This window comes from Eschscholzia californica, unplaced genomic scaffold, assembly GCF_041429995.1.
Source record: "Eschscholzia californica isolate CP2 unplaced genomic scaffold, dmEscCali1.0.p SCAF_2, whole genome shotgun sequence".
Classification (NCBI taxonomy): Eukaryota; Viridiplantae; Streptophyta; class Magnoliopsida; order Ranunculales; family Papaveraceae; genus Eschscholzia; species Eschscholzia californica.
In genome coordinates this window covers 2,401,848-2,420,221 of record NW_028238309.1, presented here as the reverse complement: position 1 = coordinate 2,420,221, position 18,374 = coordinate 2,401,848, and the positions used below count along the sequence as shown (strand labels likewise).

Sequence of the window (18,374 nt, the reverse complement as noted above, 5' to 3'; positions counted from 1 at the left end):
CCGAAGCTAAATCGGCTCGTACCCATACTTGTAATTTTATCTAGAAAGTAGTTCTATCTACTCTTTGGCACAAGTATTGTAATAATGTACTTGTTTATTAATTTAGTGATCTATGCAACAAACAAGAAGTTTATTATAGGCAAGCACAACTGTTGTAGGTGTCTTTTACACCATTTTTTTTTTGTTTTTGAGGAATACACCAATTATTATTAGGCGCCTGTAGAACCTCTCGTTTTGGGATCTCCGAAAGAAAACTTTGTAAGTTAATTAAATGAGTAATAATAATAATAAGGGTTGGTAATGACTAAAATCAATCCAAATCAACAGTCATTTCGAGTTAGATATCAAGAGTCAAACGGAACATGTGCATGATTTACTATAGTCATACAGGTATGAGTCAGATTTCATATCTCTAGATAAGAAAACAAAGACTACCTAAAATGATAAAATTGTCACCTTAAGTTCCAATGCTCTTACAAGTCTTGACATTCGTGGCAAAAGAACAAAAGCTATGAAAACTACAAAAACTGTGAAAGGCAATAAGCCTTTAAGTAATAATCGAAATAAACTAAGTAAATGAATGGAGAAGAAGAAGATTAGAGATTGAATTCTCTGTACTTTGTATTCATATCTAACAAGTATATATAGGTTTACAATTAGGGTAAGTAGGGATACATTTGGTTTACATAAAATCATAACAATACTTATCAAGTAGAGATACTAGGGTTGACCGAGTTGAGTGAGTGAGATGGGGCTGTTCGGTTCTCCTTGTGGGCTTCTCGGTTTGGGCAGATGGGTATCTCATGTGGGTGCCCTTAATACTCCCCCTCAAGTTGGAGCTGAAATAGAAATGATGCCCAACTTGCCAATCGTCTTCTTGAAGGCATCACCACCAAGCGGCTTTGTAAAAATATCTGCTAGTTGGTCAGCTGTTGGTGTGAAGCGGGGAGCTATGGTATTGTCTTTAATCTTTTCACAAACAAAACGGCAGTCGATTTCAATGTGCTTTGTTCGTTCGTGAAAAACTGGGTTGTCAGCGATATGAAGTGTTGCACGATTATCACAATAAACAGACATTGGGGAAGAATGATTTATACCTAGATCATGAAGAAGTGATTTGATCCATTGAAGTTCACAGGTAAGATTGGCCAGAGCTCTGTACTCGGCTTCGGCAGATGACTTAGCAACCGTGGGTTGTTTCTTAGATTTCCATGATAATGGACTTGAACCAAGCATGGTAAAGTATCCAGTTGTGGATCGTCGAGTTGTGGGGCAACCAACCCAATCAGAGTCACAGAAACCCGAGACATGTAAGGAACTGGTTGCAGAAAGAAAGATTCCATGATTGAGTGACCCTTTGAGATATCGGAGGATTCTATGGGCAGCTTCTAAGTGAATATTTGTGGGATTTTGTAAAAATTGGCTCAGATTATTTACTGCATAGCAAATATCGGGACGAGTGACAGTTAGATAAAGTAAGCGTCCAATCAGTCGACGATATATGGATGGATCAGGGATAGGTTCTCCATCTGTGGGGCTAAGGCGAAGTTTCTGCTCCATCGGGAAGGAAGATGGTCGAGAAGCAGTTAGTCCAAAATCAGAAAGAATATCTAAGGCGTATTTTCGTTGACACAAAAATATGCCCTTCGAAGATCTAGAAACTTCAATACCCAGGAAATATTGAAGTCGACCGAGATCTTTGAGGGAAAAGGTATTGTCGAGAAAAGATTTTAGGTCGGAAATGGCGGAATCGTTGTTACCGGTAATAATGATATCGTCGACATAGACTAGGACATAAAGAGAAGTGGAAGAAGAATGGAAGGAAAAGAGAGAATAATCAGAAAGAGATTGTGTGAAACCTTTCTTGAGAAGGACGGACGAGAATTTTGAGAACCATTGTCTGGAGGCCTGTTTGAGACCATAAAGAGATTTGTTTAGGCGGCAGACCTTAGACTCCCCCTGTTTGGTAAAACCAGGTGGAAGTTTCATAAAAACCTCTTCATCGAGGTCTCCCTGAAGGAACGCATATATTGACATCAAGTTGGTGAAGGGTCCAACCTTGAATTGCGGCAATAGAGAGAAGAATTCGAACTGTGACTAATTTAGCGACGGGGGCAAAGGTGTCGTGATAATCAAGACCTTCAATTTGGGTATATCCTTTGGCAACTAGTCGAGCTTTGTATCGCTCGATTGGCCCGTCAGACCGAAATTTAATTTTGTAAACCCATTTGCATCCAATGGGTCGTTTTCCAGAAGGTAGGTCAACAATGGACCAAGTTTTGTTAGATTCCAAAGCCGATATTTCTTTAGACATTGCCTCTCTCCAATGAGGAGATTGCATGGCTTGGGAAAAGAAAGAAGGTTCTTTATTGGAAAGAACAGATGTAAGGAAGATTTGATGCGAAGTAGAGAAAACATCGAAAGACATGAAATTAGTAAGAGGATAAGGGACGTTGGGTGACGAGTCCATAAAAGGGGAAGAGTGACATACGTAATCGGAAAGGTGGGCTGGTGGATTTTCAGGGCACTCTCCTCATTGGAGAGAGGCAATGTCTAAAGAAAGAGTGTCCAAGTCTGTTGGATTTTCAGGGCACTCTTCGACTGGTCGGACAGTGGGTACTGTCGGATCAGGAAGAGTGTCCAAGTCTGTTGGATTTTCAGGGCACTCTTCGACTGGAGTGGGAACAGAATGTTCCGGCCCAGTGAATGGAACCGGTTCGTCCAAAGACACAAGGGTGCCTGTAGCGGACTGATCGAAAGTGTTCCTGGCCGAAGTCAGGGAGTTCGGGTTAGTCCAGGAAGAGGCGTTAGGTTGGGAACTTTTTGGAAAGGCAAAGGTTCCATTGTCCACTATTGACAAGAATTGACGCCTTTGAGTAGGCGGGATTGTGGACATCGGGAATCGGTCTTCATGGAATAAGACGTCTCGAGATGTGATAATTTTCCGAGTGGTGAGGTCGTATACACGAAAACCCTTTTGACCATGAGGGTATCCCACGAAAATTCCAGGTGAAGCTCGTGAGTCCAATTTAGTTTTAACGGTGGTATGACGAAAAAAACATAAACAACCGAACACTCTAAGGTTGGTAAAAGTAGGAGGACATCCTAATAATTTCTCATGTGGGGATTTCCCATGTAATACTGGGGTCGGTAATTTGTTTATAAGATAGACGGCCGTGAGAACACGTTCTCCCCAAAAAGAAAGAGGGAGATGGGCTTGTAATCGAAGGGACCGTGCTACTTCCAAAATATGTCTATGTTTGCGTTCTACAACTCCATTTTGTTGAGGAGTGTAGGCGCAACTAGTTTGGTGATGAATACCGTTCGTTTGAAACCATTTTTGCAATTCGTGATTCATAAATTCCGTACTGTTATCGGAACGGAATGTTTGAATTTTTGGAATCAAAATAGAACCGTTTCCGGATTTGAAAGTAGAGATAGTTGTGTTGAATTGAGTGGAAACATATTTTGTGAAGTTTGTGATGTATTTAGTTGTATCCGATTTATTAGGAAGTAGAAACAACCATGTACACCTTGAATAGTCGTCAACTATCGTAAAAAAATATCGACAACCAGAATTTGAAAGAACGGAAAAGGGTCCCCATAGATCGGCGTGGAGAAGTTGAAAAGGACGAGAGGAGGTAGAAGTACTAGTTGGAAATGGTAATCGTTTAAATTTAGACATAGGACAAACATCGCACGGTTTATTAATAACTGAAACAAATTTCATACAAGGAATAGTAGAAATTAAATATTTAAATCTAGAAAGCGATGGATGACCCAATCGCCAATGCCAAACATTGAAAGAAACGTTACTTCCTAAACTAGAAAAACAAGAAAGCGAACAAATCCTAGGGTCCGTGCGAAGGAAATAGAGTCCGTCCGATCGATCACCAAGTCCAATCGTTGTTTCCGTCGAGAGGTCCTGAAAGACACACGAGGTAGAATTAAACGTTACTTCACAATTTAAAGAAGTGGTAATTTGAGAAACCGATATTAAATTGATTTTGAAATCCGGTACATGTAATACATTGTGAAGAACAAAAGAATTGGAAAAAGAAATTGATCCAACATGAAGAACTCGAATACGAGTCCCATCCGGAAGGCGTACAAAGTAGTCGGGAGGGGCTTTAATATAAGAATCGAAACGAGATAGAGATGAACAAATATGTTTCGCCGCCCCGGAGTCGACTACCCAAGAATAATTAGTAAAAGACATACCTGTTAAGCTGTTCGGTTCGGTTGGTGGAGCTGCTGTTTGGGGGGTGCCTGCAGCAGGTCGGGACTGGTCCAGCAGTGAGATGAGGCCCTGGTACTGTTCTTTGGTGAGAGATGTTGCTAGGGGCGCTCCCTGGTGGGTTTGAATTTGTTCCAAGTCAGGAACTATGGAGGCAGCAGCAAATGGGTTAGTTTGGTGAGCTTCTCGGCTATTTAGGCGCCCTCGAGGACGAGAATGTGGTGTGGACCGAGAAGGATACCCATTGAGTTGATAACATGTAGCTTTAACATGTCCAAGTTGATGACAGTAGTCACAATAAGGACGTGATCTCTTTGGACGTGAAGAATCAGATCGGGGACCATTACTAACGGCAAGAGTTGCTGCCTCACTGTTAATGGAGTTCGCGTTCACAATATTCTGTTGAACTTCCTCTTGTTTGACAAGAGAGTGTATACGTAATGTAGACGGAAACGGATCCATTAGGAGAATTTGACCCCGAATCGCAGAGAATCGATCATGGAGTCCTTGAAGGAACTCCATGGCGCGATCTTGGTTTAGCCGATCAAGAAGGGACTTACCATGTGTACAAATGCATGGTTCGACGGTTGTGAGGGATTGAAGTTCGTCTTGAAGAGACTTCAATTGAGTGAAATAGGTAGACACGTCGAGTCCTTCTTGTTTCAAGGACGAGATTGCTCTTTTGAGTTGGAAAACTTTAGGAGCGTTAGTCTGAAAATAACGCTCATAAAGGTTTTTCCAAGTCTCAGCTGCGGATTCGTCATAAAGAATGGATGATTGAATATCTGGAGCCACTGAGTTAACAATCCAACTTGCAACGAGATCGTTGCATCGTTCCCACGAATGTAATTCTGCAGGAGAAGTTGGTTTGACAATGGTTCCATCGACGAAACCAAGTTTATCCTTGGCTCGAAGCGCTTTAGTCATACCACGAGACCAGGAGGCATAGTTATCTCCGGTGAGAGGTGGTATGATCAAAACAGTCGTGGGTGAATCCGAATGATGAACATCGAATACTTGATTGTTTTGGACAGCGGATTGAGTGATGGTATCGGTAGTAGAAGACATAGTTGAGAAATTTTTTTTGAAATAACAGGCTCTTATACCATGTGAAAGGCAATAAGCCTTTAAGTAATAATCGAAATAAACTAAGTAAATGAATGGAGAAGAAGAAGATTAGAGATTGAATTCTCTGTACTTTGTATTCATATCTAACAAGTATATATAGGTTTACAATTAGGGTAAGTAGGGATACATTTGGTTTACATAAAATCATAACAATACTTATCAAGTAGAGATACTAGGGTTGACCGAGTTGAGTGAGTGAGATGGGGCTGTTTGGTTCTCCTTGTGGGCTTCTCGGTTTGGGCAGATGGGTATCTCATGTGGGTGCCCTTAATAAAAACCTTTGATAATTTTCTTTTAGATTTCCACTCATATAGTTTAGTGTTAAAATTCAACTTTACAGTACTAGGAAAAGTTTAAAACCTCTTCCTAAACCCTAAAATAGTAACAGAGTAAACTGTCATTATACATGAATTTTCAGTGACAGTTTTTCTCCCACTGTGGCCTATATAAGAGCACCACCCTTGACAAACTCAGTGAAAACTAATGACACTAACCCTAACATTGCAAATCTACCATTCCATAACTCTGCATTAGATGTCATTAATCCGTCGGATTTTGAGTCTACGCTTACACCCTTAAACAATGGAATCAACGAAGCTAAGGATAGAATGACGGAGACCACGACGAATGATGAAATCCCTCCATCGGTTATTTGGGAAACAACGTCTTCCCCTCTTGCCAACTCAACAGCAATGGCAGAAACAAAGCCAATCATGGCAAGACGACCGTTGATTCTCTCAGGTGCTGGACCACTGAAGGCTAAAACATCTCCGAACTTGGTGCTTACTTTTGGTGTTCTAGGTGGTGGTGGTGGTGGAGGTGGAGTACTTTGAGCTTGAAATGAATTTGGTGATGTACTGGAAGTTGTGAGTGGTTGTTGCTCCCCTGCTTTGTTTTCCTGCAAAAGAAACAGTAAATAAAAATATGTAGTCAGAAAGATGTCACATAAACTTCTAAAATTTAAATAATAATACTAGAACAAAACTAATTTGTCAAAATTACCTCAGATATGCACCGAATTTGCATGTTAGACTTGTTGTGGTGAAGACGAGGGAAGGAGAGTGAAGAGGGAACTCGGATGAGGTTGAGCCGCGTTTGGGTTCGGGAGAATGAGACATTATGGGTAGAGGAGAAGATGGATTGAACTGTTGATGCTGATGCAGCTGCCATTTCTAGACAAATGAATAGAGATCTATAGAGAGAAATGAGGTAGAAGAGTGTGTAGTTGTAGTTAGAGTATTGTTGTGTTTGATGGGAGATGGTTTAGAAAAGGAAAAGGGTAAGAGTATATATAGGAGGGATAGGCCAAAGTGAAGAAGAAAGAAAGAGTATTAAAATTTGAAAGCAAGTAGGAAGAGAAGAGTTGGTTGGGAGAAGTCCACATGAACATTTTTTGTGACTACCGTTAGTTTTGGAACACGGGAAGGGACTAGCTAAGGTACAAAATTTGAAGAGCTCGGACGTGGCCCAATTGTTAACCAAAACAATACCCAAAGAAGAATCTTTGGTATTTGTATTCTTCTTTCAAATAAAACTTCTCCATTTTCTAAGTAAACTTCTCGAATTTAAAAGAAATTAGGACCACTAAAAATCACCAAGGTTGTGTTTGATTGACATTTTTGAAGAAAAAAAAGTAAATTCCCTACAAAAATTAATTTCCATTTATTTGGTTGGTATTTCCAAAGAAAGAAATATTTTTTTAGATTTTTCTTTCTCTAAAAATAGGGGTGTGGACGAGTGGAAACTAACACATTTAGAGAAATCGTTACGTGGGCACCAACGACTAGGTTTGGGCCTTCGAGTAGATGGGTAAACAGGTGGAAGAGTGGTCCTGGTAACCAAGTGGCTGGGCAGGCGAACGTCCAGGTAGAAAACGGGTACTTGTGGACCCGCATAAGATAAACAGAAATGTGAAGTTCAAGGACACGGGAATGACCGGTGTTAGCCGAAGACCCTCTGATGGTCAAGTCAGTAACCAAACTTAACACGGAAAGACAAAGAGAGCAAAGGTGAGGTTGCTAATGACACCAGTGTGGTTGTGGCGCCGGAATATGGTGTGGGACATAAAGTGGTGGGAGTTCGCTTCTACGGAGTAACACTCCAGGATAACATCTGGCCTCCTGGGTCTTCGGAGTAGATCACCGAAGTAGAATTGTAGGATTGCGGAATAGTAGACTAACAAGAGATAAAAGGAACAAAGAGCAACTAGCGAGATCCAACGAAGTGGAATAGAAGACTTCTAGCTAGATCCTCTTTTTTTTACTAGCTAAATGAGAGATGATCAGAGTAGGAGACTTCTGTTGTGCAAATCAGAGAGTAAGTGTAAGTAATTTTCGAGTGAGAATTTGTGAACCCCTTCCATGAGCGAGGCTCTCTCCATTTATAGAGTCAGACGAGAGTAACTACCAAGAGAAACGAAGAAAACAATTAGGGATTTGGTATCACCGCAAGAACATTTTGAGATTCAATCTGAAAAATGAAATCAGAAGAGAGTAATTTCATCGAATATAAATATCTCAAGATTGGACAATGGTGAAAGATAGGGACTCAGAGGTGGAACCGTTGAGCATCTAATACCTTGAACACAATCATCGGATTTAGAGAGGTTCAAAATGAACCTAAAAAAGTAGAGAAGAAATATGTGTTGGAATCGGAGCCAATTTTGGCTCGACCCGACTCGTCAAACTCAGAAACCGAACGCGCCATTGCGTTCGTCTCGTCGAGCTCTTAAATTTAGAGCAAAGAATTACTCGAATCCGATTCCGGATGAATGAGAAATTCGAGTTTGAAGTTTGGGTGAAAAAACGGTTAAGTCAGGGTCTGAAACGTCAAACGGGACAAGTTAGATCAGGGGTCGTTTGAGCGAATACCACGCGCATCCAAATCTGTGGGCACATTTCGGGACTGATCTAACGGTGGGCGTTCCACCCGAGTTTTCTAGCCAGATCCGACGTCCCAGGGTCCAACCGACTCCAATATTCAGTTATTCTTTCTGTTTAGTCCCTCCTTTCGAATGGATACATCTTTTAACCCAACAGACACTATATACCCATTCAACTCCTATATAAACCAACCAAACTCACTTCATTTATCATTCAATTCATTCTCTTCTCTTCTTCTCTTCTCTCCTAACAATTAGAAGTTCTGGTTTGCCTAGAATATCTAATTAAGGGAGTATTTCTAGAAGTTCTGGTTAGACTAGAATATCTAGAAAAGGAAGAAAGAAGTTTCGAGTGAAGTAATAATCATAGGTCGTCTAGAACATCAATTCAATTCACTTTCTTCTTATCTTCCTTCCTAACAATTAGAAGTTCTGGTTTGCCTAGAATATCTAATTAGGAAGTATTTCCAGAAGTTCTGGTTAGACTAGAATATCTAGAAAAAGGAAGGAAGAAGTTTCAAGTGATATTTGAATTTCCGAAGCATATAGAAGATCATCCGCATTAGTCCAAGAGCTCGTAATACTTACAAAGGTTCGTCCGCTTTCAGAATAAAGAAGTACCATCTTAAAACTCTGAAAGGAAAGTCGTTGTATCCCGAAGGCATACACCCTAACGTTTGGTACTGTTACGGGGGTGTAAAATGTCTTAAGGAAAGAGAATTTATTCTTGCCTCGACTACACTAACACCTATCTCGGTTAGTCCGAAAGAAGGAATATTGATACATCATTATTCCTTAAAAGTTTATCTCTCTATAAGTTAGAGAAAGGAAACTCTGTCTAAATCAAGCCAAGACAGAAATCGACTTATCAATTGATAACCACAGGAACAACAATATGTAGTTAATGAATGAACATATTCTGAACCCTAATCAGCTGTTGGAGGTTTTGATGCATGTTTTGTGCTTCCTAAGCTGTTGTTATTTATTAGAAGCTAAATGTGCTTTCAACCTTAGATATAGTTTTGGTTCTTGTTCTTGTTTTGTTAGGGTTTAGAATTATTTTTCTTTCTCCAATTTGTTTATCTGGAGGTATGAAAACATGGATCTTCTCAAACTTTGATCTGTAATGAGTTTCTTTGAATCTTATATAATAAATAGATTTATCTCTAAAAAAAGAAAGAAATACTAAAAAAGAAAGAAGGAGAGAGAGAAAAAAACGAAAGGAGGAGGAAGAAGTGAAAAAAAAGTCGCCTGCCAGAGTGCACGGGCCGGCGACTGTTTGACGGAAGAAGAGAAAAAGAGGTAGGTCATAGACACCCTCAAATTAGGCATTGATTCTAACTATACTTGGTCAACTTCTTTTGACAAAGTCATATGTGAAAAAAATTGCCTTTAACAAGTTTGGACATCAATTATAAAATTTTCTTATTTATATAAAACTAGACTTTGATATAAACAGGATCTAGCAGTTTTTTATCAACCAAATACTTATTGTCCCTAAAATAGAGACTAAAGTTCCAATGCTCTACAAGTCTTGGCATTCGTGGCAAAAGAACGAGAGCTATGAAAATTGACAAACACATTCGATAATTTTCTTTTATATTCCACACATATAGCTTAGTGTTAAAATCCAACTATACAGTACTAGGAAGAGTTAAAACCTCTTCTTAAACCCCTAAAACAGTAACAGAGTAACCTGTCATTATACATGAATTTTCAGTGACAGTTTTTCTCCCACTGTGGCCTATATAAGAGCACCACCCTTGACAAACTCAGTGAAGACTAACGACACTAACCCTAACATTGCAAATCTACCATTCCATAACTCTGCATTAGATGTCATTAATCCGTCGGATTTTGAGTCTACGCTTACACCTTTAAACAATGGAATCAACGAAGCTAGGGATAGAATGACGGAGACCACGACGAATGATGAGATCCCTCCATCGGTTATTTGAGAGACGACGTCTTCCCCTCTTGCCAACTCGACAACAATGGCAGAAACAAAGCCAATCATGGCAAGACGACCGTTGATTCTCTCGGGTGCTGGACCACTGAAGGCTAAAACATCTCCGAACTTAGTGCTCACTTTTGGTGTTCTAGGTGGTGGTGGTGGAGGTGGAGTACTTTGAGCTTGAAATGAATTTGGTGATTTACGGGAAGTTGTGAGTGGTTGTTGCTCCCCTGCTTTGTTTTCCTGCAAATGAAACAGTAAATAAAAATATGTAGTCAGAAAGATGTCGCTTAAACTTCTAAAAATTTAAATAATAATACTAGAACAAATCTAATTTGTCAAAATTACCTCAGACATGCACCTAATTTGCATGTTAGACTTGTTGTGGTGAAGACAGGGGAAGGAGAGTGAGGAGGGAACTCGGATGAGGTTGAGCCGCGTTTGGGTTCGGGAGAATGAGACATTGTGGGTAGAGGAGAAGATGGATTGAACTGTTGATGCTGATGCAGCTGCCATTCCTAGACAAGGAAATAAAGACCAAAGTGAAGTAGATATAGAGAGAGATGAGGTAGAAGAGTGTGTAGTTAGAGTATTGTTTTGTTAGATATAGAGGAAAAGGGTAAAGAGTATATATAGGCCAAAGTGAAGTAGAAAGAGAGAGTATAAAATTTGAAAGCAGGTAGGAAGAGGAGAGTTGGTAGGGAGAAGTCCACATGAACATTTCTACTGACTACCGTTGGTAGGAAGAGCTTGGACGTGGCCCAATTGTTAACCAAAACTATATCCAAAGAAGAATCTTTGGTATTTGTATTCTTGTTCTCAAAAGAAAACTTCTCCAATTTTAAAGAAATTACCACCACTAGAAATCACCAAGATTGTGTTTGTGATTGACATTTCTAAAGAAAACAAGAAGAAGAAATTGTTTACAAAAAATAAATTCCCACGTGGTTGGTTGGTATTTAAGAGAAAGAAACGTTTTTTAAATTCTTTTCATTTTTTCTAAAAATATGGGTGTGGACGGATAGAAAGTCATACAGTTAGAGAGATCGTTAGGTGAGCACCAACAACTAAGTTTGGGGATTTCGAGTAGATAGGTAAACGAGTGGTCCTTGTAGCCAGGTGGCTGGACAGACGAACGCCTGGGTAGAAAACGAGTACTTGTGGACCCACAAAAGTTAAACAGAAACGTGAAGTTCAAAGACACCGGGATGGTGCTATTCAAAGACCCTCCGACGGCCAAATCAATAACCAAGTTTTACATAGAAAGACAAAGAGATCAAAGGTGAGATTACTAATGATATCAGTGTGGTTGTGGCGCCGGAGTATGGTGTGGCCCATATAGTGGTCGGAGCTCGGTTCTATGTGTTGGGGTCCCTCCTTATAATAAAAGGACTCCTAGTTGGAATAGGATTTCCCTTATTCCTTGTTTGGGGAAAAAATAGAAGTTTCTATTTTTTCAAGCCTAAAAAGGAATTCCTATTTCTTTTGGTAAACCTCCCTATTTATCATTATAAAAGGGAATGAAAGGGAAGAGATTATACACAACAACTTCCAGAACAAAGAGAAGTCAGAGAAAGAGAGATTTCTGAAGTGGTTCTTTCAAGAGAGATTGAAAGAGCAGAATATTGGTTTGAAGAAAAGAAGATTATTAATCTTGTGAAGCAATTTAGTTTGTGGTTATCTTCTTCAACCTTTAGTAATCTAGGATTTGTTCAAATCCTAAGGAGTAAGAGATTTTTATTTCTTTGTTTCTTTGTTCAGTTTATCCACCATAGGTTTGGTGAAGAGTTGTGTAACCCATTATTTAATTATAGTGGAAGATTTCTGGACTAGGTCCCGTGGTTTTTTTTACCTTCTAGTTTGGAGGGGTTTTTTGCCACGTTAAATAATCTTGGTGTCTCTACTTTTACTTTCACATCGTTTATCTTCATATTCCTGAACAAGTTAATTAGGTTATTTTTCCTAACACTATGGAGTAACACGTCCGGATAGAATCTGGCCTCCTGGGTCGTCGGAGTAGATCGCCGGAGTAGAATTGTAAGATTGCGGAATAGTGGACTAGTAAGAAATGAAAGAAACAAAGAGCTTCCAGCGAGATTTGATGAAGATGAAGTGGAGTAGAAGACTTCTAGCTGGATCTCATTTTTTTACTAGCTAAATAAGAGATGATCAAAGTAGGAGACTTCTATTGTGCAGATCAGAGAATAAGTCCAAGTAATTTTCGAGTGAGGATTTACGAACCCCTTCCATGAGCGAGGTTCCTCTATTTATAGAGTCAGACGAGAGTAACTACGGAGAAAAAGGAAGAAAAAAAATGAGGGAATTGATATCACCGCAAGAACATTTTGAGATTCAATCTGGAAAATAAAATCAGAAGAGAGAGGAATTTCATCGAATATAAAAATCTTAAGATCGGGCATCGGTGAAGGATAGGGACTCAGAGGTGGAACCATCAAACATCTAATACCTCGAACACTGTCATCGAATTTGGAGAGGTTCAAAATGAGCCTAAAAAAGCAGAGAAGGAAGATGTAGTTAATGGATGAACAGATTCTGAACCATAATCAGCTGTTGGAGGTTTTGATGCAAGTTTTGTGCTTCCTAAGCTGTTGTTATTTATTAGAAGCTAGCTAAATGTTTTTTCAACCTCAGATGTAATTTTGGTTCTTGTTCTTGTTCTTGTTTGGTTAGGGTTTTAGAATTATTTTTCTTTCTCCAATTTGTTATCTAGAGATATGAAGACATGAATCTTCTCAAACTTTGATCTGTAATGAGTTTCTTTGAAGCTTATATAATAGATAGATTTACCCCTAAAAAGAAAGAAGTAGAGAGAGAAGAAAAAGAAAGGATGAAGAAGAAGAAGTGAAAAAAAGTCATCGTCCGGGATCATCGGCCGACGACTGTTTGCCGGAAGAAGAAGAGAAAAAAAAGTGGCAAATTAAGGATTGCCTCTAACTATATTTGGTCAACTTGTTTTAAGTAAATCATATGTGAAAAATAAATTGCCTTTAACAAGTTTGGGCATTGCCTATATAATTTCCCTATTTATATAAAAGTTGTTAACTAGAATTTAATTAGGTTTAGGATACCCAAATATTATACAAAGAGGACCTAGTAGTTCTTTAATTTAATGAAGTTTTTATCCATCAAATTTAGGTATTTCTGTACTCTTGAGTTTTTTCAAGTTCTAAATTTTGGATATAAACCTAAACCTTCTTCAATTTTTCCATCGTGTACGTGCTTAACAAACAAAATGATGGCCATTTGCAATTAGATATGTTTTCGACTGATCTCATCTTCTAAATTTCGGCTCGTCTATCATTACTGACTTATAAACGACTGGGTTCGCCTTACAAATCTTGAAACATCACAAAGAATATCGCAATGGTCTCTACTTTGAATCCAAATCACCCGTCGATATGAGTTAGACATCGCGAGCAAAACGAAAACAAACATGGTAATTATTTACTATAGTCATACAGGTGGAGTCAGATTTCATATCTATAGATAAGAAAACAAGGACTACCTATAATATAATAAAACAGAGACTGAAGTTCCAATGCTCTTACAAGTCTTGGCATTCGAGGCAAAAGAACAAAAGCTATGAAAATTGACAAAAACATTTTATAATTTTCTTTTATATTTCCACTCATATAGTTTAGTGTTAAAATTCAACTTTACAGTACTAGGAAAAGTTAAATCCTCTTCCTAAGCCCTATAACAGTAACAGAGTAAACTGTCATTATACATGAATTTTCAGTGACAGTTTATCTCCCACTGTCGCCTATATAAGAGCACCACCCTTGACAAACTCAGTGAAGACTAATGACACTAACCCTAACATTGCAAATCTACCATTCCATAACTCTGCATTAGATGTCATTACACCGTCGGATTTTGAGTCTACGCTTACACCTTTAAACAATGGAATCAACGAAGCTAAGGATAGAATGACGGAGACCACGACGAATGATGAGATCCCTCCATCGGTTATTTGAGAAACAACGTCTTCCCTTCTTGCCAACTCGACAACAATGGCAGAAACAAAGCCAATCATGGCAAGACGACCGTTGATTCTCTCAGGTGCTGGACCACTAAAGGCTAAGACATCTCCGAACTTAGTGCTTACTTTTGGTGTTCTAGGTGGTGGTGGTGGAGGTGGGGTACTTTGAGCTTGAAATGAATTTGGCGATGTACTGGAAGTTGTGGGTGGTTGTTGCTCCCCTGATTTGCTTTCCTGCAAAAGAAATAGTAAATAAAAATATGTAGTCAGAAAGATGTTACATCAACTTAATATTAGAATTAAACTAAGAGATGAAATCACCTTAGACATGCACCGAATTTGCATGTTAGACTTGTTGGGGTTAAGACGGGGGAAGGAGAGCGAGGAAGGAACTCCGACGAGGTTGGACCGCATTTGGGTTCGGGAGAATGAGACATTATGGCTTGAGGAGAAGATTGATTGAACTGTTGATGCTGATGTTGCTGCCATTTCTTGACAAAGAAATAAAGATCTAGAGATCAATAAAGAGAGAGATGAGGTAGAATATTGTGTAGTTGTAGTTAGAGTTTTATTGTGTTTGATGAGAGATGGTTTGGAAAAGGAAAAGGGTGAAGAGTATAAATAGGCCAAAGTGAAGTAGAAAGAAAGAGTATTAAAATTTCAAAGCAAGTTGGAAGAGAAGAAGAGTTGGTTGGGAGAAGTCCACATGAACATTTTTTGTGACTACCGTTAGTTTTGGAATACGGGAAGGGACTAGCTAAGGTACAAAATTGAAGAGCTTGGACGTGGCCCAGTTGTTAACCAAAACAATGTCCAAAGAAGAATTTTTGTTATTTGTATTCTTTTTTTCAAAGAAAACTTCTCCATTTTAAAGAAATTACCACCACTAAAAATCACCAAGATTGTGTTTGTAATTGACATTTCTAAAGAAAAAAAGAAGAAGAAATTCTTTACAAAAAATAAATTTCCACGTGGTTGGTTGGAGCTAGTCAAATACCCTCCGACGCTCAAATCAATAACGAAGTTTTACAAAGAAAGACAAACAAAAACGTGAAGTTCAAAGACACCGGGATGGCGCTAGTCAAATACCCTTCGACGCTCAAATGAATATCCAAGGTTTACAAAGAAAGACAAAGACAAAGGTGAGGTTACTAATGATATCAGTGTGGTTGTAAAGCCAGATTATGGTGTGGCCCATATATGGTCGGAGCTCGGTTCTACGGAGTAACAAGTCAGGATATAATCTTGCCTCCTGGGTCGTCGGAGTAGGTCGCCGGAGTTGAATTGTAGGATTGCGGAATAGTGGACTAGCAAGAGATGAAAGAAACAAAGAGCTTCTAGCGAGATCCGATGAAGTGGAGTAGAAGACTTCTAGTTGGATCCTCCTTTTTTACTAGCTAAATGAGAGATGATCAAAGTAGGAGACTTCTGTTGTGCAGATTAGAGAGTAAGTGCAAGTAATTTTCAAGTGAGAATTTGTGAACCCTTCCATGAGCGAGGCTCCTCTATTTATAGACTCGGACGAGAGTAACTACGAAGAAAAAAGAAGAAAAGAATTAGGGAATTGATATCACCGCAAGAACATTTTGAGATTCAATCTGGAGAATGAAATCAGAAGAGAGAGGAATTTCATCGAATATAAAAATCTTAAGATTGGACGTCGGTGAAGGATAGGGACTCAGAGGTGGAACAGTTAAACATCTAATACCTCGAACACACTCATCAAATTCGGAAAGGTTCAAAATGAACCTAAAAAAGCCGAGAAGAAAGATGTAGTTAATGGATGAACAGATTCTGAACCATAATCAGCTGCTGGAGGTTTTGATGCATGTTTTGTGCTTCCTAAGTTGTTGTTATTTATTAGAAGCTAAACGTTCTTTTCAACCTCAGATGTAATTTTTATTCTTGTTCCTTTTTTGTTAGGGTTTTAGAATTATTCTTCTTTCTCCAATTTGTTTATCTAGAGATATGAAGACATGGATCTTCTCAAACTTTAATCTGTAATGAGTTTCTTTGAATCTTATATAATAGATTGATTTACGCCTAAAAAGAAGGAAGTAGAGAGAGAAGAAAAAGAAAGGATAAACAAGAAGTAAAAAAAAAAAATCCGACCAACGACGGTTTGCCAAAAGAAAAGAAAAAAAGGTGGGTAATAGACTATTATGGGTCTCTCACCCACATACCTGACACGAGCACAAGCCCGGCGATATCAAAGCCGACCCATGCAAACAAGATCACAAACCGGGCTCCTCCATGATCTTACCTAACTTAGATCTGATAATATCTATTGTATCTCTAGTTGTACTTATCTTTAATAACCTATATATATAGTATCAATTGTAACCCTAAACATATACAGAGAAATATCATTGAGTTTACTCATATAATTGTCTCCTCTTCCTCTATCTCTCTGTTAACCGATCCTTCTCTCTCTCTCTCTTCACGGTTCTACCATAATCAAAGTGAGTTCATTCACTTCACATGGTATAAGAGCCACTTCTCTTATTTTTTTTCGATGACAACTCCAGAAGATACCACCTCCGAAACAACTATGCAAGTTCCAAACCAAGTTTTATCTCCTTATGCTGTTCATCCTTCCGACTCACCAACTACGGTGATGATAACGCCTCTACTCAGTGGAGATAACTATCCGTCTTGGTCTCGAGGTATGACCAAGGCCTTACGAGCTAAAGATAAGCTCGGTTTTGTCAATGGAACCATTCCAAAACCAACCAATCCAAACGACCTCCACTTGTGGGAGCGTTGTAATGATTTGGTGGTTAGTTGGATCACAAATTCCATTGATCCCGATCTTCGTCAATCTGTTTTTTATGATGATGTTGCCTCAGACATATGGAAAAATCTATACGATAGGTTTTATCAAACAAACGCTCTGAAAGTGTTTCAACTTAAAAGAGCGATTTCGTCACTTAAACAAGAAACTTCCGATGTCTCTTCCTATTTTACTCGTCTTAAGTCTCTTCAAGACGAGTTGTTGTCCTTAATGGCTATTGATCCTTGCATTTGTGGTCATGGCAAATCGATCCTTGATCGTACTAACCAGGATCGTGCCATGGAATTCCTCCAAGGTCTTCACGACCGTTTCTCGGCTATTCGAAGCCAGATATTACTTATGGATCCTTTTCCATCACTTTTAAAGATCCACTCTCTTGTCAAGCAAGAAGAGATTCAACAAAACATTGTGAACTCTTCCGTCATTGATGTTGAAGCGGCGTCTCTAGCCGTCGGTCATAACAATACTCGGTTTGGAAACCGAGTGGATCCATTTGACAAACCTCGTCCGAAACGACCTCGTCCATTCTGTGATTTTTGTAAGCTTCATGGCCACCTTCAACAAACTTGTTACAAGTTACATGGTTACCCACCAAAGAACAAAACAGGTCCATTGGCAGCCACGGTTTCTTCTATTGCTCCTGACGCGGGGGTGCCTGCAGCAACATCTATGTCCCTTGATCAATACAAGTATCTATTGACACTCCTGGACCAGCAAAGAAATACCCAGCTATCACTATCTACAGGCGCCTCCACTATGCAAGACCCGGCAGTCAACATGACAGGTACTTCTTCTCCTTCGTTCGCCACTTGGGTCGTTGACTCGGGGGCGGCTAAAAATATTTGTTCCGACCTTTATTATTTTTCGTCTTACTCATTGGCTCCCGAAAATTATTTTATTCGGCTTCCCGATGGTACTCGAGTAAGAGTTCATCATATAGGTTCAATTAAATTCACCCCTACATTATTTCTTCGTAATGTTCTTCATATACCTTCCTTTAAATTTAACCTTATCTCCGTTTCCGAAACTACTAAATCACTTAATTGTGAAGTAATTTTTCGATCTTCTCATTGTGTCTTTCAGGACCTACTGACGACAAGGACGATTGGACTTGGTGAATGTCATGAAGGACTATACTTGCTTCGCACGGAACCTAGGATCTTTTCAATTTCTAGTTCTATTAGTAATAATCTTGTTAGTTCTTTTGATTTATGGCATTGGAGGTTAGGTCACCCTTCGGTTTCTCGTTATAAGTATTTTATTTCCCGTATTCCTTGTATGCGTTCTAGTATTATCAATAAAAATAAAGTTCGGCCTTCACCATTTCCCATGGAACAGAAACTCCGTCTCACGTCCACGGATGGAATCACCATTCCG

At 39.1% G+C, this 18,374-nt stretch overlaps 3 protein-coding genes across 3 annotated transcripts; all 3 read right to left on the bottom strand.

The window, feature by feature from the left end:
- Positions 1-5,644: 5,644 nt before the first annotated feature.
- On the bottom strand, positions 5,645-6,608 carry LOC147555211 (early light-induced protein 1, chloroplastic-like). Its single transcript, XM_086662974.1, has 2 exons — positions 6,368-6,608; positions 5,645-6,263 (listed from the first exon to the last, which is right to left on the bottom strand). Exons 1-2 carry the CDS (start codon positions 6,533-6,535, stop codon positions 5,808-5,810), a joined length of 624 nt encoding a protein of 207 aa, XP_086519100.1. The 5' UTR covers positions 6,536-6,608; the 3' UTR covers positions 5,645-5,807.
- Positions 6,609-9,828: 3,220 nt separating this feature from the next.
- Positions 9,829-10,800, bottom strand: LOC147555210 (early light-induced protein 1, chloroplastic-like). Its single transcript, XM_086663213.1, has 2 exons — positions 10,549-10,800; positions 9,829-10,443 (listed from the first exon to the last, which is right to left on the bottom strand). The coding sequence occupies exons 1-2, from the start codon at positions 10,714-10,716 to the stop codon at positions 9,991-9,993; spliced, it is 621 nt and encodes a 206-aa protein (XP_086519339.1). The 5' UTR covers positions 10,717-10,800; the 3' UTR covers positions 9,829-9,990.
- Positions 10,801-13,822: 3,022 nt separating this feature from the next.
- LOC147555209 (early light-induced protein 1, chloroplastic-like) lies at positions 13,823-14,786 on the bottom strand. The gene is made up of 2 exons (XM_086663221.1): positions 14,525-14,786; positions 13,823-14,437 (listed from the first exon to the last, which is right to left on the bottom strand). The coding sequence occupies exons 1-2, from the start codon at positions 14,690-14,692 to the stop codon at positions 13,985-13,987; spliced, it is 621 nt and encodes a 206-aa protein (XP_086519347.1). The 5' UTR covers positions 14,693-14,786; the 3' UTR covers positions 13,823-13,984.
- Between the last annotated feature and the right edge of the window lie 3,588 nt (positions 14,787-18,374).

Bases quoted from the DNA above. Each gene is read 5' to 3' on its own strand.
- LOC147555211 (XM_086662974.1), bottom strand. From the start codon at position 6,535: ATGGCAGCTGCATCAGCATCAACAGTTCAATCCATCTTCTCCTCTACC. The intron at 6,264-6,367 runs GTAATTTTGACA...TTTCTTTTGCAG, and splicing joins AAATTCGGTGCATATCTGAG to GAAAACAAAGCAGGGGAGCA.
- LOC147555210 (XM_086663213.1), bottom strand. From the start codon at position 10,716: ATGGCAGCTGCATCAGCATCAACAGTTCAATCCATCTTCTCCTCTACC. The intron at 10,444-10,548 runs GTAATTTTGACA...TTTCATTTGCAG, and splicing joins AAATTAGGTGCATGTCTGAG to GAAAACAAAGCAGGGGAGCA.
- LOC147555209 (XM_086663221.1), bottom strand. From the start codon at position 14,692: ATGGCAGCAACATCAGCATCAACAGTTCAATCAATCTTCTCCTCAAGC. The intron at 14,438-14,524 runs GTGATTTCATCT...TTTCTTTTGCAG, and splicing joins AAATTCGGTGCATGTCTAAG to GAAAGCAAATCAGGGGAGCA.